The 21,531-nt window shown below is 37.4% G+C and overlaps 2 protein-coding genes across 3 annotated transcripts in view; both read left to right on the forward strand.

Annotated features, from left to right (window-relative positions):
* The first annotated feature begins 4,095 nt into the window (after positions 1–4,095).
* On the forward strand, positions 4,096–15,582 carry LOC149843620 (deoxyuridine 5'-triphosphate nucleotidohydrolase-like). The gene is made up of 4 exons (XM_089999966.1): positions 4,096–4,336; positions 4,415–4,506; positions 14,835–14,930; positions 15,048–15,582. Exons 1-4 carry the CDS (start codon positions 4,194–4,196, stop codon positions 15,290–15,292), a joined length of 576 nt encoding a protein of 191 aa, XP_089856092.1. The 5' UTR covers positions 4,096–4,193; the 3' UTR covers positions 15,293–15,582.
* A 3,551-nt stretch (positions 15,583–19,133) lies between these two features.
* The window catches only part of LOC149843621 (mitochondrial adenine nucleotide transporter ADNT1-like), a 35,241-nt gene continuing 32,843 nt past the window's right edge, over positions 19,134–21,531 (forward strand). Inside the window, exons 1-2 of one of the 2 annotated variants that reach the window (XM_089999968.1) lie at positions 19,134–19,152; positions 19,276–19,442. In XM_089999968.1, the coding sequence (XP_089856094.1) occupies positions 19,282–19,442 (161 nt within the window). In that variant the 5' untranslated portion in view covers positions 19,134–19,152; positions 19,276–19,281. Of the gene's footprint in view, positions 19,443–21,531 lie in introns of both variants that reach the window. The other variant, XM_089999967.1, reaches the window with a different exon arrangement.

Consider the following 21,531-nt stretch of genomic DNA (forward strand, 5'->3'; position numbering starts at 1 on the left):
TTATTTTCAATGGGTGCAACACCTACCTTCTTACGTATCTCCTCGTTCCGAATCTTATCTTTTATTGTATTTCCACACATCCATCTAAGCATCCGCATCTCAGCTACACTCATTTTTTGAATATGATGTCTCTTGGCAGCCCAACATTCCGAACCATATAGTAAAGCGGGTCTAATAGTCGTCCTATAAAACTTTCCCTTCAATCGCAATGGCATTCTACGATCGCACAACACTCCAGTTGCACTTTTCCATTTCATCCACCCAACCTTTATCCTATGATTTACATCCCCATCAATTTCTCCATACTTTTGAATGATGGATCCCAAATATTTGAAATAATCATTCACCGGTATTTCTTGCTCACCAAGCTTCACTACACTCCCATCACTACTTCGTTGCTTACTAAACCGACATTCCATATATTCTGTCTTACTCTTACTCAACTTAAAACCTCTACCTTCCAATGTCTGTCTCCATAATTCTAACTTAGCATTAACCCCAGCTCTAGACTCATCAATCAAAACAATATCATCAGCAAACAACATACACCACGGTACATTTTCTTGAATTGATCTCATAAGCTCATCCATCACTATCGCAAATAGGAAAGGGCTTAAAGCAGATCCTTGATGTAACCCAACCAATATCGGAAAATTGGTTGTCACCCCTCCACAAGTGCGGACATTGGTTACTACTCCTTCATACATATCTTTAATTATACTAATGTACTTGAGAGAAACACCTTTCTTCATCATTGTCCACCAGAGAACGTCCCTAGGTACTCTATCGTATGCCTTTTCTAAATCAATAAAAACCATATGCAAATCTTTGTTCCTCTCTCTATATCTTTCAATAAGTTGTCTAAGAAGATGTATAGCTTCCATAGTTGATCTTTCAGGCATAAAACCAAACTGATTCTCTGATATCATGACAACCTTCCTCAACCTAGACTCAATCACCCTCTCCCAAAGTTTCATAGTATGACTCATGAGCTTTATACCACGATAGTTTGTGCAATCTTGTATATCACCCTTATTCTTATATAAAGGCACCAAAGTACTCTTCCTCCACTCATTAGGCATCTTATTTGTTCGCCAAATCAAGTTAAAAAGATTTGTCAACCATTCTAAACCTTTCTCTCCCAAGCATTTCCAAGCCTCGATAGGCATACCATCTGGGTCAACTGCCCTTCTTGATTTCATTTTCTTCAAAGCCTCTGCAATTTCTTTCTTTTGAATCTTGCGCATGAAGTCACGATTTATCTCATGAAAAGGAATGGAGATGTCTCCAAGATCTTGAGCATGACTATCATTAAATAGCTTATCAAAATAATCTTTCCATCTCTCCTTAATCTCCTCATCTTTGACTAAAACCCTTTGCGTTTCATCTTTGATACATCTAACCATACCCAAATCCATCGATTTCCTATCTCTCATCTTTGCAAGCCTATAAATATCCTTCTCGCCTTCTTTGGTATCCAACTTGTCATAAACCTCCTTATATACCTTAGCCCTCGCGTTTCGAACAACTTTTTTAGCTTCCTTCTTTGCTATCACTTCTCCAAATTCTCATTATCACGACTCTTACTTAGATTTCTATAACACTCTCTTTTAACCTTAATAGCTACTTTGACATCCTCGTTCCACCATGATGTATCCTTACCTAGTAGTGCACCGCCTTTAGACTCACCCAATACCTCCTTAGCCACTTTTCTCATGCCACCCGCTATCTTATTCCACATTGATTCTGAATCCTCCTCGAGACACCAATCAACTTCCTTAACTACCTGTTCTACAAACATTCCTTGTTTAGCTCCTTTCAGTGCCCACCACTTAATTCTAGGATCTATCCTATGTCTATCCCTTTTGCGGCATTGTCTAATTCTAAGATCTAAAATTAAGACTCTATGTTGTGTAGCTACACTTTCTCCCGGTATAACCTTACAATCGATGCAACAACCCCTATCTCTCTTTCTAAGTAGGAAAAAATCTATCTGACTCGTATTAACCCCACTTTTAAATGTTACTAGGTGAGACTCCCTCTTCCTGAACCAAGTGTTTGCTAAGATCATATCATAGGACAAACAAAAATCTAAAATCCTTTCTCCACTTTCATTTCTTTCTCCTATACCATAGCCTCCATGTATACTCTCAAATCCATCCCTACTAATGCCTACATGTCCATTAAGGTCACCGCCGATGAAAAGCTTTTCTCCATAAGATATCCCTTGTACTACTCCATCTAAATCTTCCCAAAATTGATGCTTAATGGAATCATCTAAACCTACTTGAGGTGCATAAACACTAATAATATTAATAATATCCGTACCTAATACTAATTTAATAAGTAAAATTCTATCACCCTTCCTACGAACCTCAACTACATTATCTATAAACTGACGACTCATAACAATCCCTACTCCATTCCTATTCCTATTTATTCATGTATACCAAATCTTATATCCCCAAGGTTCTATCACTTTAGCTTTCTCACCTACCCATTTGGTCTCTTGAAGACATAAAATATTAATCTTTCTCCTACACATAACATCTACTAACTCTACCAACTTACCAGTTAAAGACCCTATGTTCCAAGTGGCTAACCTAATTTTATGGTCTTGGACTAACTTCTTTACCCCCACCCGTCCAACAAAGTGAGGGAACCCTTGCCTATTTGACACCACACCCGGGCGCCGGTGTGACGCGTCGCTCCTGGGCGACGACCTAGCAACCCTTGCCCATTTATCACTGCCTCCGGGCCTAGAGAGTACAACGCGTCGCTCAGTAGGGAACGCCCCAACGAAATTCTCATATTGGTTCATTTTCATAGGATATGACAAAGTTTTTATGCTGGCTGTCACAGGCCTACCGCAACCCTCCTCCTTTATCCGGGCTTGGGACCGGCAGTGTATAACTAAACAGTTATACACAGGCAGAGTTAAAATGTGGGACAATATGATTGAAAAAGTTCAAAGTATCATTTTTAAACATGAAAAGAAAGATATTGCACTTGATGGTTCAGAATTTTACAACCATGTACATTTAGTTTTAGTGAGAAGATGAGATAAAAGCAATACACCTTTGCATTGCATGACACACTCTCTCAATCCAAAATACTACGCAAAAAAATGGTTGACAGCAGGTGTTGGTCGTGTTTCTTCAAATGAAGATCCTGAGATATCAAAAAATAAAATGATATATTTGGGAAGACTTTTTAATGATCCTCACATGTTTAAGGTTGTAAATAGTGAGTTTGGCAAGTTTTCTACTAGAAGATTTGATTCTTTAGCAGCACTTGTGGCAAGGGACGAGAAAGATCCCTTTAATTGGTGGGCAACATATGGATCAAAGACACCAAATCTGCAATGTCTTGCAATGAAGTTGTTATCCCAACCTGCTACATCATCTTGTTATGAAAGAAATCAGAGTACATATGCTCAAATCCACAACATTAAAAGAAACAAACCCACTAGTAATAGAGCAGAGGATTTGGTTTATGTTCACTCAAATCTACGATTAATTTCTCGCCGCACCAAAGAAGAGTATAAGTATTTTTTTTTTTTGTATTTAAATATTTGTATTCAAAGTTTTAAGTTAAATACTAATATAGTCATTTTTTGATGCAGTTGTGGATCATCCAAGAATTGGGATGTAAATCCAGAAGATTTTGATTTAGAGGGAGAACATAATTTACATACTCTCAACATGGACTACCTCGATCCTGTTCTTCCCTCTAATTCAGACGATGAGACATATTTATGATAAGTTTTGTTGTTTATCACACTCACAAGCTTCTTTATGTGTTATATTTTGGTAAGTTTGTGTTGTTAAGAATTGTTTTTTTATTTTTGCTTTAAAATTTATAATCTTTATGTGTTAATTTATTGTTATATATATAATTATATATATTTAAAATATATATATATATATATATATATATATATATATATATATATATATATATATATATATATATATATTTTGTAATTGCGCCGCACCCGCACCCATAGCAAATAGTTGGCAAGGCGTGATTGCAATGGGCCCTGATATAAAAACAATAAAATAGAAAGATGGTGGTGCTGCATTGTCTCAGCTATCCATTTGGGAAATCTGCCCTATTTTTCTTACCCCCTCTCTCTTCTAACCGCATTGCTGCGGCTGCTGCTGTGGGCAGAAGGTGGACACTTTCTTGAGATGGCTGCAAACAGAGGCGTTTTTGGTGTGCTCATGCAAAGCAACAAGTGCCATGTCCCATTGCTCAAGGTCAAGAAGCTGTCTCCTAATGCTGTGCTACCGTCGAGGGGGACACCTCTTGCAGCGGGCTACGACCTCTCTAGGTGGTCTCTCTCTCTCTCTCTCTCTGTCTTTCTCTCTCTCTGTCTCTCTCTATCTCATTTGCTTCATTGTATTCTCAGTGCCGTAGAAACGATTGTTCCAGCGAGAGGAAAGGCTCTTGTTCCCACTGATTTAAGCATTGCCATCCCAGAGGGCACTTACGCAAGGATAGGTACTACCCCTTTATTTTCCCTTTGCTTTCTTTTCTTTTTCCTCAGTAACTGTATATACTAGTTGGTTTTCGTTAGGATTTCTTTACTTTTAATGGTGGTATTGATCATGGTGCAATGAACCGCCAAGGTTTTGGGTTAAATTGGTCTGCTTCCACAAAATTTGTCAACAAGGTGAGCCTAACTTTTTGCAAGTTCAGCCAAAAAGAGAGGACACATTTTATTTTTCCACTTGAATATATGGGATAGCCGATTTTCAAGTCAATATGCTTTTGAATAGGGAATTTTTTGGTAAATCAGTTATTCCATTTGATTCATTATCGGAGAACTGACAAATCAAGCACACCAAATACTTGATCCAAACGCCTTCACATTGCGTTTCAAGCCCATTTGCATTGGGTTCCTGATCATGTAAAACAAGTTCTTAGATCCTCCTAAAACAAAGAAATGATCTGCCTCTGTGGTGAAATCTAACTGACTTTGATAGTAAACATATACATTATTGCCAATCGAAAAAAAAAACATGTGCATTGTCATCATCATCATGGATTGGCACTCTCTCTCATGCTGTACAGAACCTGAGTTGGTAAGGGTTGAATATTTCAACATCGTTCTTTGTCATACATTTCTCTATTTTTAAACTGAAAAAAAATGGAAAGGTGTGTTCCATGCTTTTCAGTTCAATTTTTTTGAAGTTTCTAGGGAAAAAAATGTGTTTTTTTTCCTTTGCTGCTTGCACCTAGATCAAAACAAAGAACACAATTTCTGTAATTTTCAAGTTGTTAATGTAAATAAACAAAGAGCCTTCGATCACAACAAAAATCCACCAAAAGACCAAAGTGGTCACTATGGACACATTCACAAAACTCACAAGGGCACACACAATTAAGACTCAAGAATTTAAAAATATTATTTTATTGCTTCACTAAAATATGCAAGAAACATACATTGAATGAGGGGGTTCACCCCCTTTTATATACAAAATATGAGGCCCAAACAAATGTTGGAGCTAGTCTAACTGCTACATTTGTAGCAGTTGGACTAGCCCCAACGACTAGTCAAACTCAGGTTGATTCAACAACAACAACAACTACGCCTTCATCCCAAAACAATTGGGGTCAGCGATATGAACCAAAAAAGAAATTCATTTTGGGTCTTCCACATGAATCCTTTTCCTCCAATCATTTCTATCCAATGCCATGTTCCGGTGAGGTTCAAAGCATTCATATCCTTTCCTATCATCTCCATCCAAGTCTTCCTAGGCCTACCCCGACCTCTTTTAACTAATATATTTTCCCATTTCTCCAACCTTCTAACTGGAGCATCATTAGGCTTTCGCCGAATATGTCCAAACCACCGTAAACGATTCTCTCGCATCTTATTTTCAATGGGTGCAACACCTACCTTCTTACGTATCTCCTCGTTCTGAATCTTATCTTTTATTGTATTTCCACACATCCATCTAAGCATCCGCATCTCGGCTACACTCATTTTTTGAATATGATGTCTCTTGGCAGCCCAACATTCCGTACCATATAGTAAAGCGGGTCTAATAGTCATCCTATAAAACTTTCCCTTCAACCGCAATGGCATTCTACGATCGCACAACACTCCAGTTGCACTTTTCCATTTCATCCACCCAACCTTTATCCTATGATTTACATCTCCATCAATTTCTCCATACTTTTGAATGATGGATCCCAAATATTTGAAATAATCATTCACCGGTATTTCTTGCTCACCAAGCTTCACTACACTCCCATCACTACTTCGTTGCTTACTAAACCGACATTCCATATATTCAGTCTTACTCTTACTCAACTTAAAACCTCTACCTTCCAATGTCTGTCTCCATAATTCTAACTTAGCATTAACCCCAGCTCTAGACTCATCAATCAAAACAATATCATCAGCAAACAACATACACCACGGTACATTTTCTTGAATTGATCTCGTAAGCTCATCCATCACTATCGCAAATAGGAAAGGGCTTAAAGCAGATCCTTGATGTAACCCAACCGTTATCGGAAAATTGGTTGTCACCCTTCCACAAGTGCGGACATTGGTTACTACTCCTTCATACATATCTTTAATTATACTAATGTACTTGAGAGAAACACCTTTCTTCATCATTGTCCACCAGAGAACGTCCCTAGGTACTCTATCGTATGCCTTCTCTAAATCAATAAAAACCATATGCAAATCTTTGTTCCTCTCTCTATATCTTTCAATAAGTTGTCTAAGAAGATGTATAGCTTCAATAGTTGATCTTCCAGGCATAAAACCAAATTGATTCTCCGATATCATGACAACCTTCCTCAACCTAAACTCAATCACCCTCTCCCAAAGTTTCATAGTATGACTCATGAGTTTTATACCACGATAGTTTGTGCAATCTTGTATATCACCCTTATTCTTATATAAAGGCACCAAAGTACTCTTCCTCCACTCATTAGGCATCTTATTTGTTCGCCAAATCAAGTTAAAAAGATTTGTCAACCATTCTAAACCTTTCTCTCCCAAACATTTCCAAGCCTCGATAGGTATACCATCTGGGCCAACTGTCCTTCTTGATTTCATTTTTTTCAAAGCCTCTGCAATTTCTTTCTTTTGAATCTTGCGCATGAAGTCACGATTTATCTCATGAAAAGGAATGGAGAAGTCTCCAAGATCTTGAGCATGACTATCATTAAATAGCTTATCAAAATAATCTTTCCATCTCTCCTTAATCTCCTCATCTTTGACTAAAACCCTTTGCGTTTCATCTTAGATACATCTAACCATACCCAAATCCCTCGATTTTCTATCTCTCATCTTTGCAAGCCTATAAATATCCTTCTCGCCTTCTTTGGTATCCAACTTGTCATAAACCTTCTTATATACCTTAGCTCTCGCGTTTCGAACTACTTTTTTAGCTTCCTTCTTTGCTATCATATACTTCTCCAAATTCTCATTATCATGACTCTTACTTAGATTTCTATAACACTCTCTTTTAACCTTAATAGCTAATTTGACATCCTCGTTCCACCATGATGTATCCTTACCTAGTAGTGCACCGCCTTTAGACTCACCCAATACCTCCTTAGCCACTTTTCTCATGCCACCCGCTATCTTATTCCACATTGATTCTGAATCCTCCTCGAGACACCAATCAGCTTCCTTAACTACCTGCTCTATAAACATTCCTTGTTTAGCTCCTTTCAGTGCCCACCACTTAATTCTAGGATCTATCCTATGTCTATCCCTTTTGCGGCATTGTCTAATTCTAAGATCTAAAATTAAGACTCTATGTTGTGTAGCTACACTTTCTCCCGGTATAACCTTACAATCGATGCAACAACCCCTATCTCTCTTTCTAAGTAGGAAAAAGCCCCAACGACTAGTCAAACTCAGGTTGATTGATAAAAAAAAAAAAACAATACAAAAAAACTTTATAAATATATATATATATATATATATATGTATATGGTAAAATGATCAAAAGTTTGCCTAAAAGAAAGTGAAATCTAGGAACTATAAGAGGTTTGGTGAAAAAGTCTACGGTACTCCGATATAACATAAGGCAAATCAATAGTGCCATGCAAATACTTCTTTCGTACGTGGTAACAATCCATTTTAATATGTTTGGTGCACTCCAGGGGTGTAGCTAGGATTTATGTGAGGGGGGGGGTGGAACAGGGGTGTAGCAAAAAAATTTGTATTCGTGCGATAGTCGGGGGTTCGGGGGCAGCGCCCCCGTTTTTTTTTTTTTGAGATAAAATAAAAAATGGCTACAATTATTAATAAAAATCTATTTCATATGAACAAATCAAACTATTTGCTGCAGTCAGGACTGGGCTAGGGCTGGACTGGGCTACAAAAATGGATAAAAATCTATTTTATATGGAATCAGGACTGGGCTAGGACTGGGCTTAAAAACAAAAAACAAAAAAAATTAACTATTTCGGGAGGCCCAGTCCTGCCCCCCCTAGCTACGCCCTTGGTGCACTCATAAAATGCACGATTGCTAACAATATAGATCACACTTTTGTTGTCACAACACATTGTTGAGGCTCCTGTTACTTGAACTCGCATATTTGCCAACAATCTTCTGAGCTAGACCACCTTCATTGTTGTGGCAACCATGACCCTGAATTCAACTTCATTTGATGACAAAGAGACCTCCTACTACTTCTTGCGCCTACAAAAATAGAGATTCACCTAAGAAATTACAAAAACCTGTGGTTTAGTGCCTATTGTTGAGATCACCTCCCCAATCTGCATCAATATAAGCAATCAAATCTAACGTATATGAAGAAGACAACCTTTAAAAATAAATTTTTTTAAGATATTTAATAATACCCAAAACTGTCCACGTATGAATAAATGTGGGAGTGTGTTGAAATTAACTAGTTGTGTATACATGTTTAATGTCAGGTTTAGTAATTAAAAAATAAGAGAGAGCTTCAATAAGTTGTCGATAAGGTGTTGGGTTGTCAAGAGGCTTCCCCATCATTAATTTTCATTTTGATATTTGTGATTTCAAGAGTATCAACCCTCTTATCATTCGTGATACCAGACCTGAGAATAATATATGAAGCAAAATTTGACTGAAATAATAAATACCCTCTAGGAGAATAAACAACTTCTATACCTAAGAATTATCTTAGAAAACCCAAATCAGTCATTTCAAAATTAGTTATAAGAAAGTTTTTAATGTTTTCATCTTTCTGTTTGTCCCCTCTGATGATAATCGTTTCATCGATGTAGATGAAAAAGATAATTGTACCTACATCAAATTTCTTAATAAACAGAACAATTTTAGTCAAATAAGATCTAAAACCAAAATCAAGTATAACTTTGCTAAATCTATCATACCAAGCTTTTGACTCTTGTTTCAAACCATACAATGCCTTTTGTATGCGAAGAGCTTTTGACGTTTGTTTCAAACCATGCAATGCTCATATCGAGAGGGGCCTCCATGTACACTTCTTCCACAAGATTTCTATTATAACAACATTTTCCACCTCCATTTTATGTATAGACAAATTTTTAAGAAAAACAATTGCAATGAGGGTTCTAACAGTGGTCATGCGGGCAACAGGAGCAAAAGTTTCTTCATAATCTATGTCATATTTCTCTTAATGACCTTTGACAACTAATCTAGCCTTATATCTCTCAAGGGTTCCATTACTCTTAGTTTTTACCTTGTAGGCCCATTTACATCCTATGATCTTCTCTGTGAGAGGTTTTGAAGATTCCAAGTTTGAGCTTTTTTCTAATAATCTAATTCTATTTGCATGGCTTTAACCCATTTGGGATTTTCTTTGGCTTAAACATATGATGAAGCCTTTACATAAGAAATTAAAAATGGATCAAGACTATGCATGCTTGGTATTTTGAAGAAAATGAATCATAGGATACACATTTCAATGGAGGTTTTGATATTCTAGTTGATCTCCTATTTTGCAGTTCATCTTCACATTCAAGTTTAGAAAACTTTTCAAGTGCACATGGAGCTTTTGATCCTTACGCCTAGACTATTGCACATAGGTTTGATTATCATGAGATTTTTCTTTAAGAGATATTGTTTCTTGATTCAATAACATTATCAAGATCATACTCACAATAACAATCACTAATATCATGCTTAGAAACAAAATCAAGCAAAAATGAATATTCATATACTTAGAATTTTCATTATCAAAGAAGTTTTTTTTTCTTCAAAAAAGTCACATTTCTTGAAATATGTAACTTTTTAGTTTGAGCATCATAGCACCTATAACCTTTTGATTGTCAACATAACCAAAGAAAGCACAATGAATAGTTATAGTTGAAAACTTATCATTTTTATTAGTCAAAACAAAACACTTGCTACCAAAAACTCTTAATATAGCATAATCAGGAGTCAGATTAAATAGTTTTTCAACAGGAGAGGTGTTTTATAAAGTTGAAGATGACATTCTGTTTATAAGATATACTGAAGTCAAAATGACTTCTGCTCAGAAAATCTTAGGGACATTGCTAGCAATAAGCAAGGTTCTTGAAGTTTTCACAATGTGCCTGTGTTTTCTTAAGCTAATCCATTTTGTTGTGGGATGTGTGGGCATGATCTTTGATGTGTAATGGTAAATTGAGATAATTTTTAAATTCATTGGATACAAATTCTTTCCTTGAATCAGTACGAAAGATGAAAATATCATTATTGAATCTATTTTTAACTAAGTTATAAAAGTTTTAAAAATGAAAGAAAACTTTATATTTATGTTTAAGGAATTAAATCCAAGTATATCTAGTAAAGTTATCTATAAATATTATATAATATGTATATCTTCCTTTTGACACAATTGGTGTAGGACCCTAAACATTCGAATGAACTAACTCAAGTGGTCTAGAAGAAGTAATTTTTTTTTTATTAAATGGTAATCTCTTCATTTTGTTACAAACTTTTTTCAAACTTGGAAAATATTGAATTTTGGATAATGTAGATGTCCTAATCTTCTATGCCATAAATTGGTGTAATTTTTAGACATTACAAAAAAAAATATCTTTAAGTATCTCCAAAAAATCTATATAATAAATGCTTCCTTCTCTATCGCTTTGCCCAATCAGCTTTCCTGGCTGGTGATCTTGCACCCAACATTCATTTGAAGAGAAGGAGACGTTACAACCGTAGTCAGTTATTTGTGAAACAAATAGAAGATTTAAATTTAATTTAGGGATGTATCTAATTTTTTGAATAAAGAACCTTTTTCCTTTGAAAGTTTTTTTCTCAAAATTTTCTATTCCTTTAATTTCAATAGAGGTACCATCAATAGTAAAAAACATTTGACTCTCGACATCCGGATAAAATATCATGATTTTGGGTCATGTGGAAAGATGCACCGGAATCGAGAAGCTAAGGAAACTTACCAGGGGTGGAATGAGATGACACCACAACTCTGGTTGAAGAAGATGAACCTCTAAGAAGGGTTGAAGAGCTTTCACCAGTTGATATAGGGACATAGTTCCAATAGACAGGTCTTTAGAGTCATTAATGTCCATGGTCTCTTGAGGTGGTCCAAACGAAGCTACATCCCTTTCCTCCCTTCTTTTCAACTTGGGACACACAAGTTTTATGTGTCCCGGTTCATGACAATAATGACAAATAAATTTGTTTTTATTATCATGCTCCTTTCCTTGTCTTTTAAAATGAGGTGCTTTATATTATCAAGCATAGTTTTCATGCCAAGAAATGGTCAACACGGATTCTTCATCATTTTTGAGTGAATGCTTCTTTAATTTATTCTCTTCCATACTTAGTTCCTCTATGTAAAAGGGTTGATTTGATGGGTTCAAATTTGGACCTTAGGCCATTCACAAACTTCATGTCTGTTTGCTTTTGCTGGATCCCAATATCCTTGGGACAATGCCATTTAGGTTCAAGAAGAGCCAACTCTTCTCAAAGTTTAGATAACTCGTTGTAGTATTCCTTAATGCTTTTGTTATCTTGGGTCATAGTTCAAACTTTGCCTTGCAAATTGCACACATGTGCAATATCCTTAAGGGAATATATATTTTTTAGGTATTCTCAAGCATTGTTAGCATGCTCAAACTTTGCAAGATTAAGCATTTTTTGATGTGAACATTATTAATGAGCCAAAACATAATTTTGGCATGACCCATTCTCTGTACTTTTCATTTTTTTTTATATTCGGATATAGCCTTGGTTCTTTCTCCACCTATTAGAGGAACATCCTTCTCGTTCTCAACCTTGGTGAAAGATGTTTAGGCTTCAAATCGAATCCATCAACTAATCCTCATAACCTCTTTCCCCAAATATAATGCTTCATAGTATAAAACCACATTACTTAGTTAGAATCATTAAGCTTGATGGGCATAATGGTGACACTTTATTTGCCATCCATTTTTTACAAAGAGAAATGGTAAGAGAGAGAGAGAGAGAGAGAGAGAGAGAGAGAGAGAGAGAGAGAGAGAGAGAGAGAGAGCACCACACCACAAACTTTGAGTTGGATCCACAAGCACTCAAACCAAAGGAATTAAGACAATCTTCAAGAAGCAATATGTGAATACACAAACACTTGAACCACCAATGAGCAGGAGTCACCTCACACTCCCACGAGCATGCACACGTGGTAGCCGATCCCCAAAGGTCCAAGAACACTATGGCCCTGATACCATGTAAAGAAACAACGAGCTTTCGATCACAACAAAAATCCACCAAAAGACCAAAGTGGACAAAGACCAAAGTGGTCACTATGGACACACTCATAAAACCCACAAGGGCACACACAATGAAGGCTCAAAAATTAAAAATTACTTTTTTATTGCTTCACTAAAATTTGCAAGAATAATACATTGAATGGGGGTTCACCCCCTTTTATATATAAAATATGAGTCCCAAAGAGCCATTGGAGCTAGTCCAACGGCTACATTTGTAGCCGTTGGACTTGCCCTAAGGGCTAGTCAAACTCAGTCAACTATAGGTTAAATGGTCAAAAATAAAAATAAAAAATATTACAGAAAAAAACTTTATATATATATATATACACATATTATATATACATTATATATGTCTATACAATTTAACTGATAATTATAAATCAGTTAGTTGATCTTTTAGTTCTAGTTGGGAAAGGTTTATCTGTTGGAAATTCCCTTCTTACTTGTGTCATGACTCATGAGCACCTATTTGGAGCTTTATGTTTGAAACTTTTGTAGTAAGGTCTTGAGTCTTGACTGGGTAATGTTGGATTGCATCACCAGTGCTATTTGAGTTTTAATTCCCAACACAGGTGGGTCCTACACAGTGAACTTTTGGCAGAGCTTCCATGTTCCCATACTGGTTCAAGTCATATTTGACTCAGACACTAACCAAATCTAATGAACTATAAGTTACTAAAGAAGAGAGAGAAAGACACAAGACAATACTTGGCTCATGTGCATATTAGGAGAGCCAAGCCAAGCCGAGCTGCTTATTTAGAGAGAGAGAGAGAGAGAGAGAGAGAGAGAGAGAGAGAGAGGACACTTATTTGAAGAGACCATGGGCAGTCAGTCAAGCGAAACTTATTTGAAGAGGCCATTGGGCGGTCAGTCAAGCACTGCACCCACCATTCTCCACTGATAAAAAACACAAAAAAAATCTATTTTTATGTGGGGCTCATAGCCCAGTCATTAGCAACCTCAAGAGTTGGCAATGAGTCCATGTTATTACCCTCATTGTTGACTCTTTGTTCATGACTCCTAGGCTTTTGGATATAGAAAGCTTAATGACAATTTGACAACCCTTCAATATTTTGCTTCACAGAAGTTGAGTTAGCTTGTTGTCACAGTTGTGTACTTTTTTTCTGTACCTTGCATTCTGAGTCATCTCTTCTCTTGTGCATGCTTTTGCTGAGTCCTCAACACAGGCTGGATAGTCTAAAACTGCTTCATCTGTTCATCACTATCTTTCATTGAAAATCCTGCCATTTGCTTGACAAGTGTGTTTTAATTGACCAAGCGACTCACTCAAGCAATGAAAGTTGTATCGTGTAATGATGAATAACTGTTATAAACCCTGCCAAAATTAAGCTTTTTTGTTGAAATATAATTTTTTGCATACAGTCTTAACTGATCTTAGATTCTAGATCAATATGAAAGATTTTCTACAAATATTCTTATCTTTCATAAGATATTGAAATATTGGCATGTTGTTTTTACATGTCAATCTCATTTTAGTATCTGCAATTGATTATCATTTTCTTATAAAAGTAATGTAATAAACTAGTCCTATGTCCCTTTTGAACTCTGAGATTCTCGTATGTGCTTTAACATTTCTTTTTGAACTAATGCTTTAATAACAAACAAAGCTTTCTCAGCTTTTATTTTCCATTTTCTTGCTGCTTTAATATCACTGGATAGAATGGGCTTGATACCCAGAATAATATTCCATGAATTTTGTCCATGAAAGTATGGCTATGCAAGATTCTTAGTAACCATAATGACTGTGATGGAACTTCGCAATGCTGTTCAGAGCTGCCAAATCCACTATTTTCTTGGGTCCTGTGCAATGGAATTTTGATGAAACTTCTTTTCTCCTAGACTGGTTCAGATTTGGATCCAATACAGACTCGTAAGTCGTAACCTGAACATAACGAATTATAAGTTACTAAAGAAGAGAGAAAAGCACATGATGCATGTATCTGGCTCACACACCTCTAAGTGAGCACAAACTTAGCCACTCACTTCGACACTTGCTCCAGCCGAACCAAGCCGAGCTGACCTGCTCACTTGGTGAGCCAGATAAAAAAAAGAGATAAAAAGGAAATAAAAATTCTGAATCTGAATTCAGTATTTCATTTGTAATTAGCATGCTTTACAAGAGAGCAAGGAGCCATTTTTATATGGACTATGGACGGTGGGGCAAACACCCCAGTGTGCGGTAATGTCCACACACTCCCTTTAGGTATGTATGGCATTACTATTGTAACTTTCTTTTGTATACAGCCAATAGTGCAAGTAATGAATTTCTTCGTCAAAGTTCATACTTGTCGATTTATTTCATGGAAAATTTTGATGCCAGCACCACGTTCTGGGTTGGCATGGAAATACTCAATTGATGTGGGTGCGGGGGTGATTGATGCTGATTATCGTGGACCAGTTGGAGTTATCCTCTTCAATCACTCTGACTCTGATTTCCAAGTGAATGCTGGAGACAGGATTGCACAGCTCATACTTGAGAAGGTCATTACACCAGATGTCTGTGAGGTTGAGGATCTTGACTCAACTATTAGAGGAGTTGGAGGCTTTGGCTCTACTGGTGTCTAACCCGACTTGAATGATCCTGTATTAAGAGCTAAGAGGTTTCGATATGTGCATAGTTAGACCGCTTTCTTTCAGGATACTTCATACTTTAAATGTTTGTAAGACCTGATCCCTTCTGATCTTTCAGGTTCCTTTGTTTTTGCCTTTCTTTTCTTTTACATTGAGTTGTATGTGTTTGCATTTTATATAGTTCACAGCTGTGGTGGGAATTGGTTCAACACCCAGACCACATGGAATCTCAACTTTGGTTGTAAGTTTCTCAGGCAACTGATGGATTGGAATATGCTTCCAACTGGAGATTGAATGTGGCTGCCAAGTTTATATTTTGAATATGGAAAGGTAAAATTAGTAACATAATGGACTTGGCGTGAACATGAATAGTTGGATGCAGGTTCAAAATATAGCCATCTTCTGTATTTTTCTTATTTTAAGCCAGTTAAGCCGTATGTGAGTGCATATGCTTTGTAGCAGGGAGGGGTCACAAAACGTTACAAGCCCCACCCGGCTCTCAAAAACTGTTCTGCAGCTCATTATGGCAATGCATTTCAGTGCACATTAGCGAGTTTTAGAGGCATGATTTCTCTCTCAAGTTGGAAATAAGAGATGATTTAACCCACAACTTTTTCTTAAACTTGGAACCTGTTCTCCAATTTTGTTTCTACCTTTTAGAAGCATAATTAGTTTGATAATCTTCTTGGAATATGGAGCAATTTTTTTCATCATAATATTATAAAGCCATCCATCCAATTGGATAGGCTATATTCTTTGTAAAAACTTTATCATAATTAGCACCTGGTGCAGTCCCTTTCTTTTTTTCCTTTTTTCTGACTCACCTGTTTGTATCAAGCTAGATTAAACCAGATTTGTGAAGAAAATGTTGGAGCCCACTGATGCTGAGAAATGAAAACGTTTGGCCTCTGATTTGGACTGATTCCTCTGTTCATGAATTGGCCTGATCAATTAGTCTTTCAATCATAGCCGTTAAAGAAATTGATCATATCTTAGCTTGTTTTTCAATGATTGAAATTGTTTGTTATAGCATTTATCTAAAGTTGCCACCAATCCACCTGCACAACTGTGAATATAAATGGATTGAATTTGGGGCACATGCGTATATTGGATATAACTAGTCCAGTTAGGAATCGAGTTCAGACATGGTGGAAAGATATGACTATACTATACGAGTTATAACATTAGAGTCCATTTTAAGAGGATTCAGCTCTACTGGATCTGGTTCAGGACAGATGGTTTCCGGTCAAGACCTTTATTTCGACGTAAAGCAGATGCATTGAGCAAGGACTCACGAATAGGTTTCTCAACAGGTTGGATATCCAACCATCAGGGTATTCTCAAACCTGCCTAATTGTTATCTGGTTTCGGGTTTTGTTGGGTCGAGAAAATGAAATCTCAAAAGTGGATCCATATAATTTAATAAGCTTACTTTCACGAGGGGCCCGTTTGCATGTCATGGAAAGTGGGCCGTTTCTGCGGAAATGCATCGACGGGCATGTGTTTTCTGTGGGGCCCACAGTGACAAAACAAACACTGCAAACCTTTTCTCTATGGAAAAGGTGCCCCTACCCCCCCCCCCCCTTTTTCGCAGAAAGCATTCCTGTGTGGGGCGCGGCAGGGGGGAGGGGGGGGTCTGATTCTGTTTCTGCAGAAGAGGAAACCATGGAAGAAAGGTGCAGCGGCTTCCTCCTCCGTGACATGCAAACACAAACGTACCCTAAAAGTACATATGAAGTTGAGCTGGGTCAAATATCTAACAAAATTCATAACCCAACCTGCATATTACCGGGTTGGGTTGATCCGAATATTATTTAGGTTGTCCGTTTTTATGGCCGTATATACCAAGGAATTTGGGTTCAGGACAGGTCGGGTACCCGATCCATTGACAGCTCTAGTAAAAGGGATATCGGTTTGTTCAAAACGATGTTACTGGAAAATCTCACAAGATATTGATATTTTTTTTTAGAAAGACTTTAAAAAATATCAGTATATGTATAAGTTAAAAAATATATAATATTTATAATGCAATGAAGAAAATATATATATATATATAAAGCTTTTTTTTTTTAAGAATATAGTAAAAAACCTGTCTCATTGACAATGCTCACATACAAATTGGCCTGTGTTACGGTCTAACTTTTGAACTATCCTTGTAGATAGGCTCATGTTTGTGCCTGAAATTTGAAATCTCACACGGTGTTGTCTATGGTTACCCATCCAGAGGATCAGTGCAATGTGATTGCATACTTTTATTGTGCTGCTGCACCTGCACCTGATGACCTATCATCTTTGGGATACAACCTGTCAGCTGTGGGGCCCAACAGTGGATGGTTGGTGATTAGGTGCAGCAGCACACTTAAAAGTATGCAATCACACTGCACCTGATCTCAATTCCTCTTAGTCTTACTTAGGGTTGTCAATGGGTTGGGTTCACCCAGACCCAATCACAACTAAACCCTATAGGGTTTGGGTATGGTGATAAATAAGAAGACCGGATTAAGACTTGGGTTTGAACCAGACCTGAAGGTCTGGATTAATACATGGACCCAGGTATGGTTTGTGAAGTTTTATACCCTACCCAAGTTCAGATTAAAACCCACAAATTTCAATGTAAAATTGATAAAAAATATGGTTTTACGGGGTATGGTTCATGAAGTTCTTGTCGGGTCCGGGTATGGTTTTAGCTGATTTTAAAATATCAATGTAAAATTGATAAAAAATATGGTTTTACGGGGTATGGTTCATGAAGTTCTTGTCGGGTCCGGGTATGGTCCAAATCTGATTTTAGCTGGGTCTGAACTAAACCCGACCCATTGACACCCCTAGTCCTACCTAATATGTCAGTATCGGCCTTAATGGTTGGGCCACCGATTCAGCTGTATCGGCCTATACCGATATACTCAAGTGAATAGTTCTGTATCGGCCAGAAAATAATAAAAAGGTATTATGTGTCAATCAACACATGTTAAAACCTTTAAAATAATAAAAAGGTATTATGTGTCAATCAACACATGTTAAAGCCATTAAAATAAAAAAAGGTATTATTTGTCAATCAACACATGTTAAAACCATTAAAATAATAATAAAAAATAATTTTTAGTAATTTTTTGCATTTATTTAAAAATAGCCGAGCGTATCGAATTTTTGTGGACACTGTTCGTATCGGCCTATAGGCACCGATACTGATGACATTGGAATGGACCGGGTTTAGAGAACCAACAGAAATGTAAAACCCCAAAGCAGGATCTAGACATGGATCGACATGTATGAGTTGTCAATGTAGTATGGACAGTGGTGCCAGAAACATAACGGACTTCTTCAGTTGCACACGTGTCAACAACCCATCGGCTCAGAACCCGTTATTTATCTGATTTCTACCCGGGTCTGACAGACATAATTATTTTCCCAAACCCAACCTGAGCCTGAATATGAATTATCCGAAACAACAGCACGAATCGGGTTTCATTTCTAATATCTCGGATACCCCCTCATCTCGTGACGTAATCTCGTCAAGTTCGGACTCCCCGATTCCCGAGATTTTTTTCTACGCCGAATCGCCGAGGCCCCATTTCTTCTGCGGTCGAACCGGGATCCCACCGGCGACGGCTTTTCCGGCCGATCGCTGATTTAGGTTTTCGTTGGAACCGACCGCCAGGGGAAACGTTTCCCAACGTTTCATATATATAAAACGAGAACTCAGTAGAGGAAAGAGGGAATCGTGCGGGGGGAAGCGGGAAGCCCCAACAGCAATTGGGTTCTGGAGTGATCCTTTTCTCTCTAGTCGCTCTTTTCCCATTTGCTGCCCCGCATCTTTCCTCCGCCAAAATCGCCATGCCGATCTCTTCTCTCGGGTGAGTCACAGTCCACCGCCGGAGAATCGCAGGCCTCGCCGGAGGAGAGACCTCTCCGGCCTTCTCGCTCGCTTTCACGGGAACGACGCGTTCGAGGTTTTACTGTCAAGGGTTTTTTGCCAGGATTTTATGGCTTCGGAGGACGTCGTGCAAAGCAAGGAATCGGCGGTGACGACTATTGTGAATTTGGCGGAGGAGGCGAAGCTCGCCAGAGAGGGAGTGAAGGCGCCCAGCCATGCCATCCTCAAAGTATGCAAATCGCTCGTCGCCGGAGGCGTAGCTGGCGGAGTGTGAGTCTTTCGTTCTCTTCCCTCCTCTTTCTTCCCGTTTTTTTCTTGTCCTCCTTCTTTACTCTGCGCGTTTAGGTCGCTTCTCGGGTGACGATCGAGGGTTTGATCGGTTCGTTTTCTCGCTTTGATCCATTGCGGTCACATAGCGATTGGTTTTCTTTGATTCTTTTTCTTTTTCTCAGCAATCTCCTATCATTGCTCTCTTAGTTAAGTGGAACTCCCTACGTCCCTTGATTGCTTCTTCTTTCTTGTTTAGTGACCTGCTGCAACCGATGCTGTTTCCTTTGTTTTTAGCTATTTTACGGATTTCATTTCGACATTTCTGAATGTTTCTTTGTCGCCGTATTTACGTCCCTCCTGCACCTCTTCCCTTTGTCTCTGACGACCCGCGCGAACAAGTTCTCATTGATTAGTCTCGCGTGTTGTTCATCCTTCCTTCGTTCTTTTTGTTTCTTTCAGTTCGTTTGAGAAGGGGAGAAAAGGAAAATGTGACCTTGTTTTTGTGCAACTCCGTTCGTTTTTTGCTACCCAAGTAACTGGAACAAGCTAGATATGTTTATGGTGTATTTCCTCTGGCTGATACATGTGTCGATTTTTTTGGTTTTCTCTGTGCTAAGCCGTAATGATACAGCTAGATAAGATAAAAAGAAGCGACTAGGGTTTGATTGTCGAGTCCCATAACCATGCAGAGTTTATTCTTGATTGCTGCTATCTGCACCTTATAGTCTAACTTTGCGTCTGTTTCCAACATGGAATTTTATTAATCAAACATAACTCTTATTATCTTAATACACTTACTAATCTGAATTTTCTTACATTTTTAATATTTTCCTTGATTGCGGTTTTCATTTGACATTTTCATTGGGATATTGGACGAAAGATTCTACTGATACTAGTTTTGAGTTTTGGTCCACAATGGTAATTTCATGGGTGTTGAAATCATAATCTTCTTATAGGAATATCAAGTTATTGGATTCTTCTAGTTTATTTTCCATTTTGCAGTTTAATTATCTTCATTTATATGGTTTCATAAGAGTCTTGCTAGTGCAATGAGATTCATGTATTACACATCTACTTTTTATGCTTATAATCCTGAAGTCTAAATTTATGAGTTGTCTTACAGTCAATACCCAAGCATAAAAAGGGCCAGGGCATTCTGCTACTTCTCTATAGATCAATAAAATAACATGATGCTACTCGGGCAAAGTGTTGATGGTTCAGTTACTCTGGTGAAATGCAAAACTGTTTTTTCTTTGGAGCCTCACATTTTTTGAACTTTACTGGCTTACAAGTTGGAGAAAAAAGAGCAGCTTGTATATTGCTTCTAGGTATAGTTTTGGGCCTTTTGGCATCTGAAAAGATTTGCGTCAACTTCTATATGGAACCATTAATTGGGCAAAGAGTAAGAAAATGCATCCGTCTGTTGAATTTTGGTTGCTTGGTTTACTTCTAGAAGAAACATAATAAAGCAAATTAATTGGAAAGGAGAGACAGAGTAGAAAATATTGCAGAAAGAAAATCTAGAATCAAGAGTTCTGATAATTTATTTTGTAACAATTTTAATGTTACTGTGAAACGGATATAGTAGTACTGTAGTATCATGCACTCTTCTTTGAGAAAAAAAAAGTGGAGTATTTGAACGACTATCAGTGTCCTGATCAATTTAATCAGCATCACATTTTTTCCCACATCATTTTTAATGAGCTTAGTTATAGAGTCAAATTTCAAATGACTTGAGAAATTCAACCAATGTTCAATGACAAATTATGTGCAAATGAAGCTTATGGAATTTGCATATATTGGAAAACATACGTGCTTCAAAAGTAGGAAGTACCATGGGTAACCTAAAAACACTTAAAATTGGTGCAAGAAAAATCTGATGAGTTAATTGCATCCTTGAAGCCGTACCTGCTATAGGGTCTGCCGTTTCCTGGCATTCTCAAATTTTGATCAAAGATTAGCATATGGGTTAGCAAAAATTATCAATCTAAAACATTGATTACATATATCTGTACATATTGGTCAGATCATGGCACATGCCAACACTGACACTAGACATGACATGCTTTGTGGATGTGATCAACACAGT

The sequence above is a fragment of the Nuphar pumila genome, chromosome 3 (assembly GCF_984573655.1).
Source record: "Nuphar pumila chromosome 3, dmNupPumi1.hap1.1, whole genome shotgun sequence".
Lineage (NCBI taxonomy): Eukaryota > Viridiplantae > Streptophyta > Magnoliopsida > Nymphaeales > Nymphaeaceae > Nuphar > Nuphar pumila.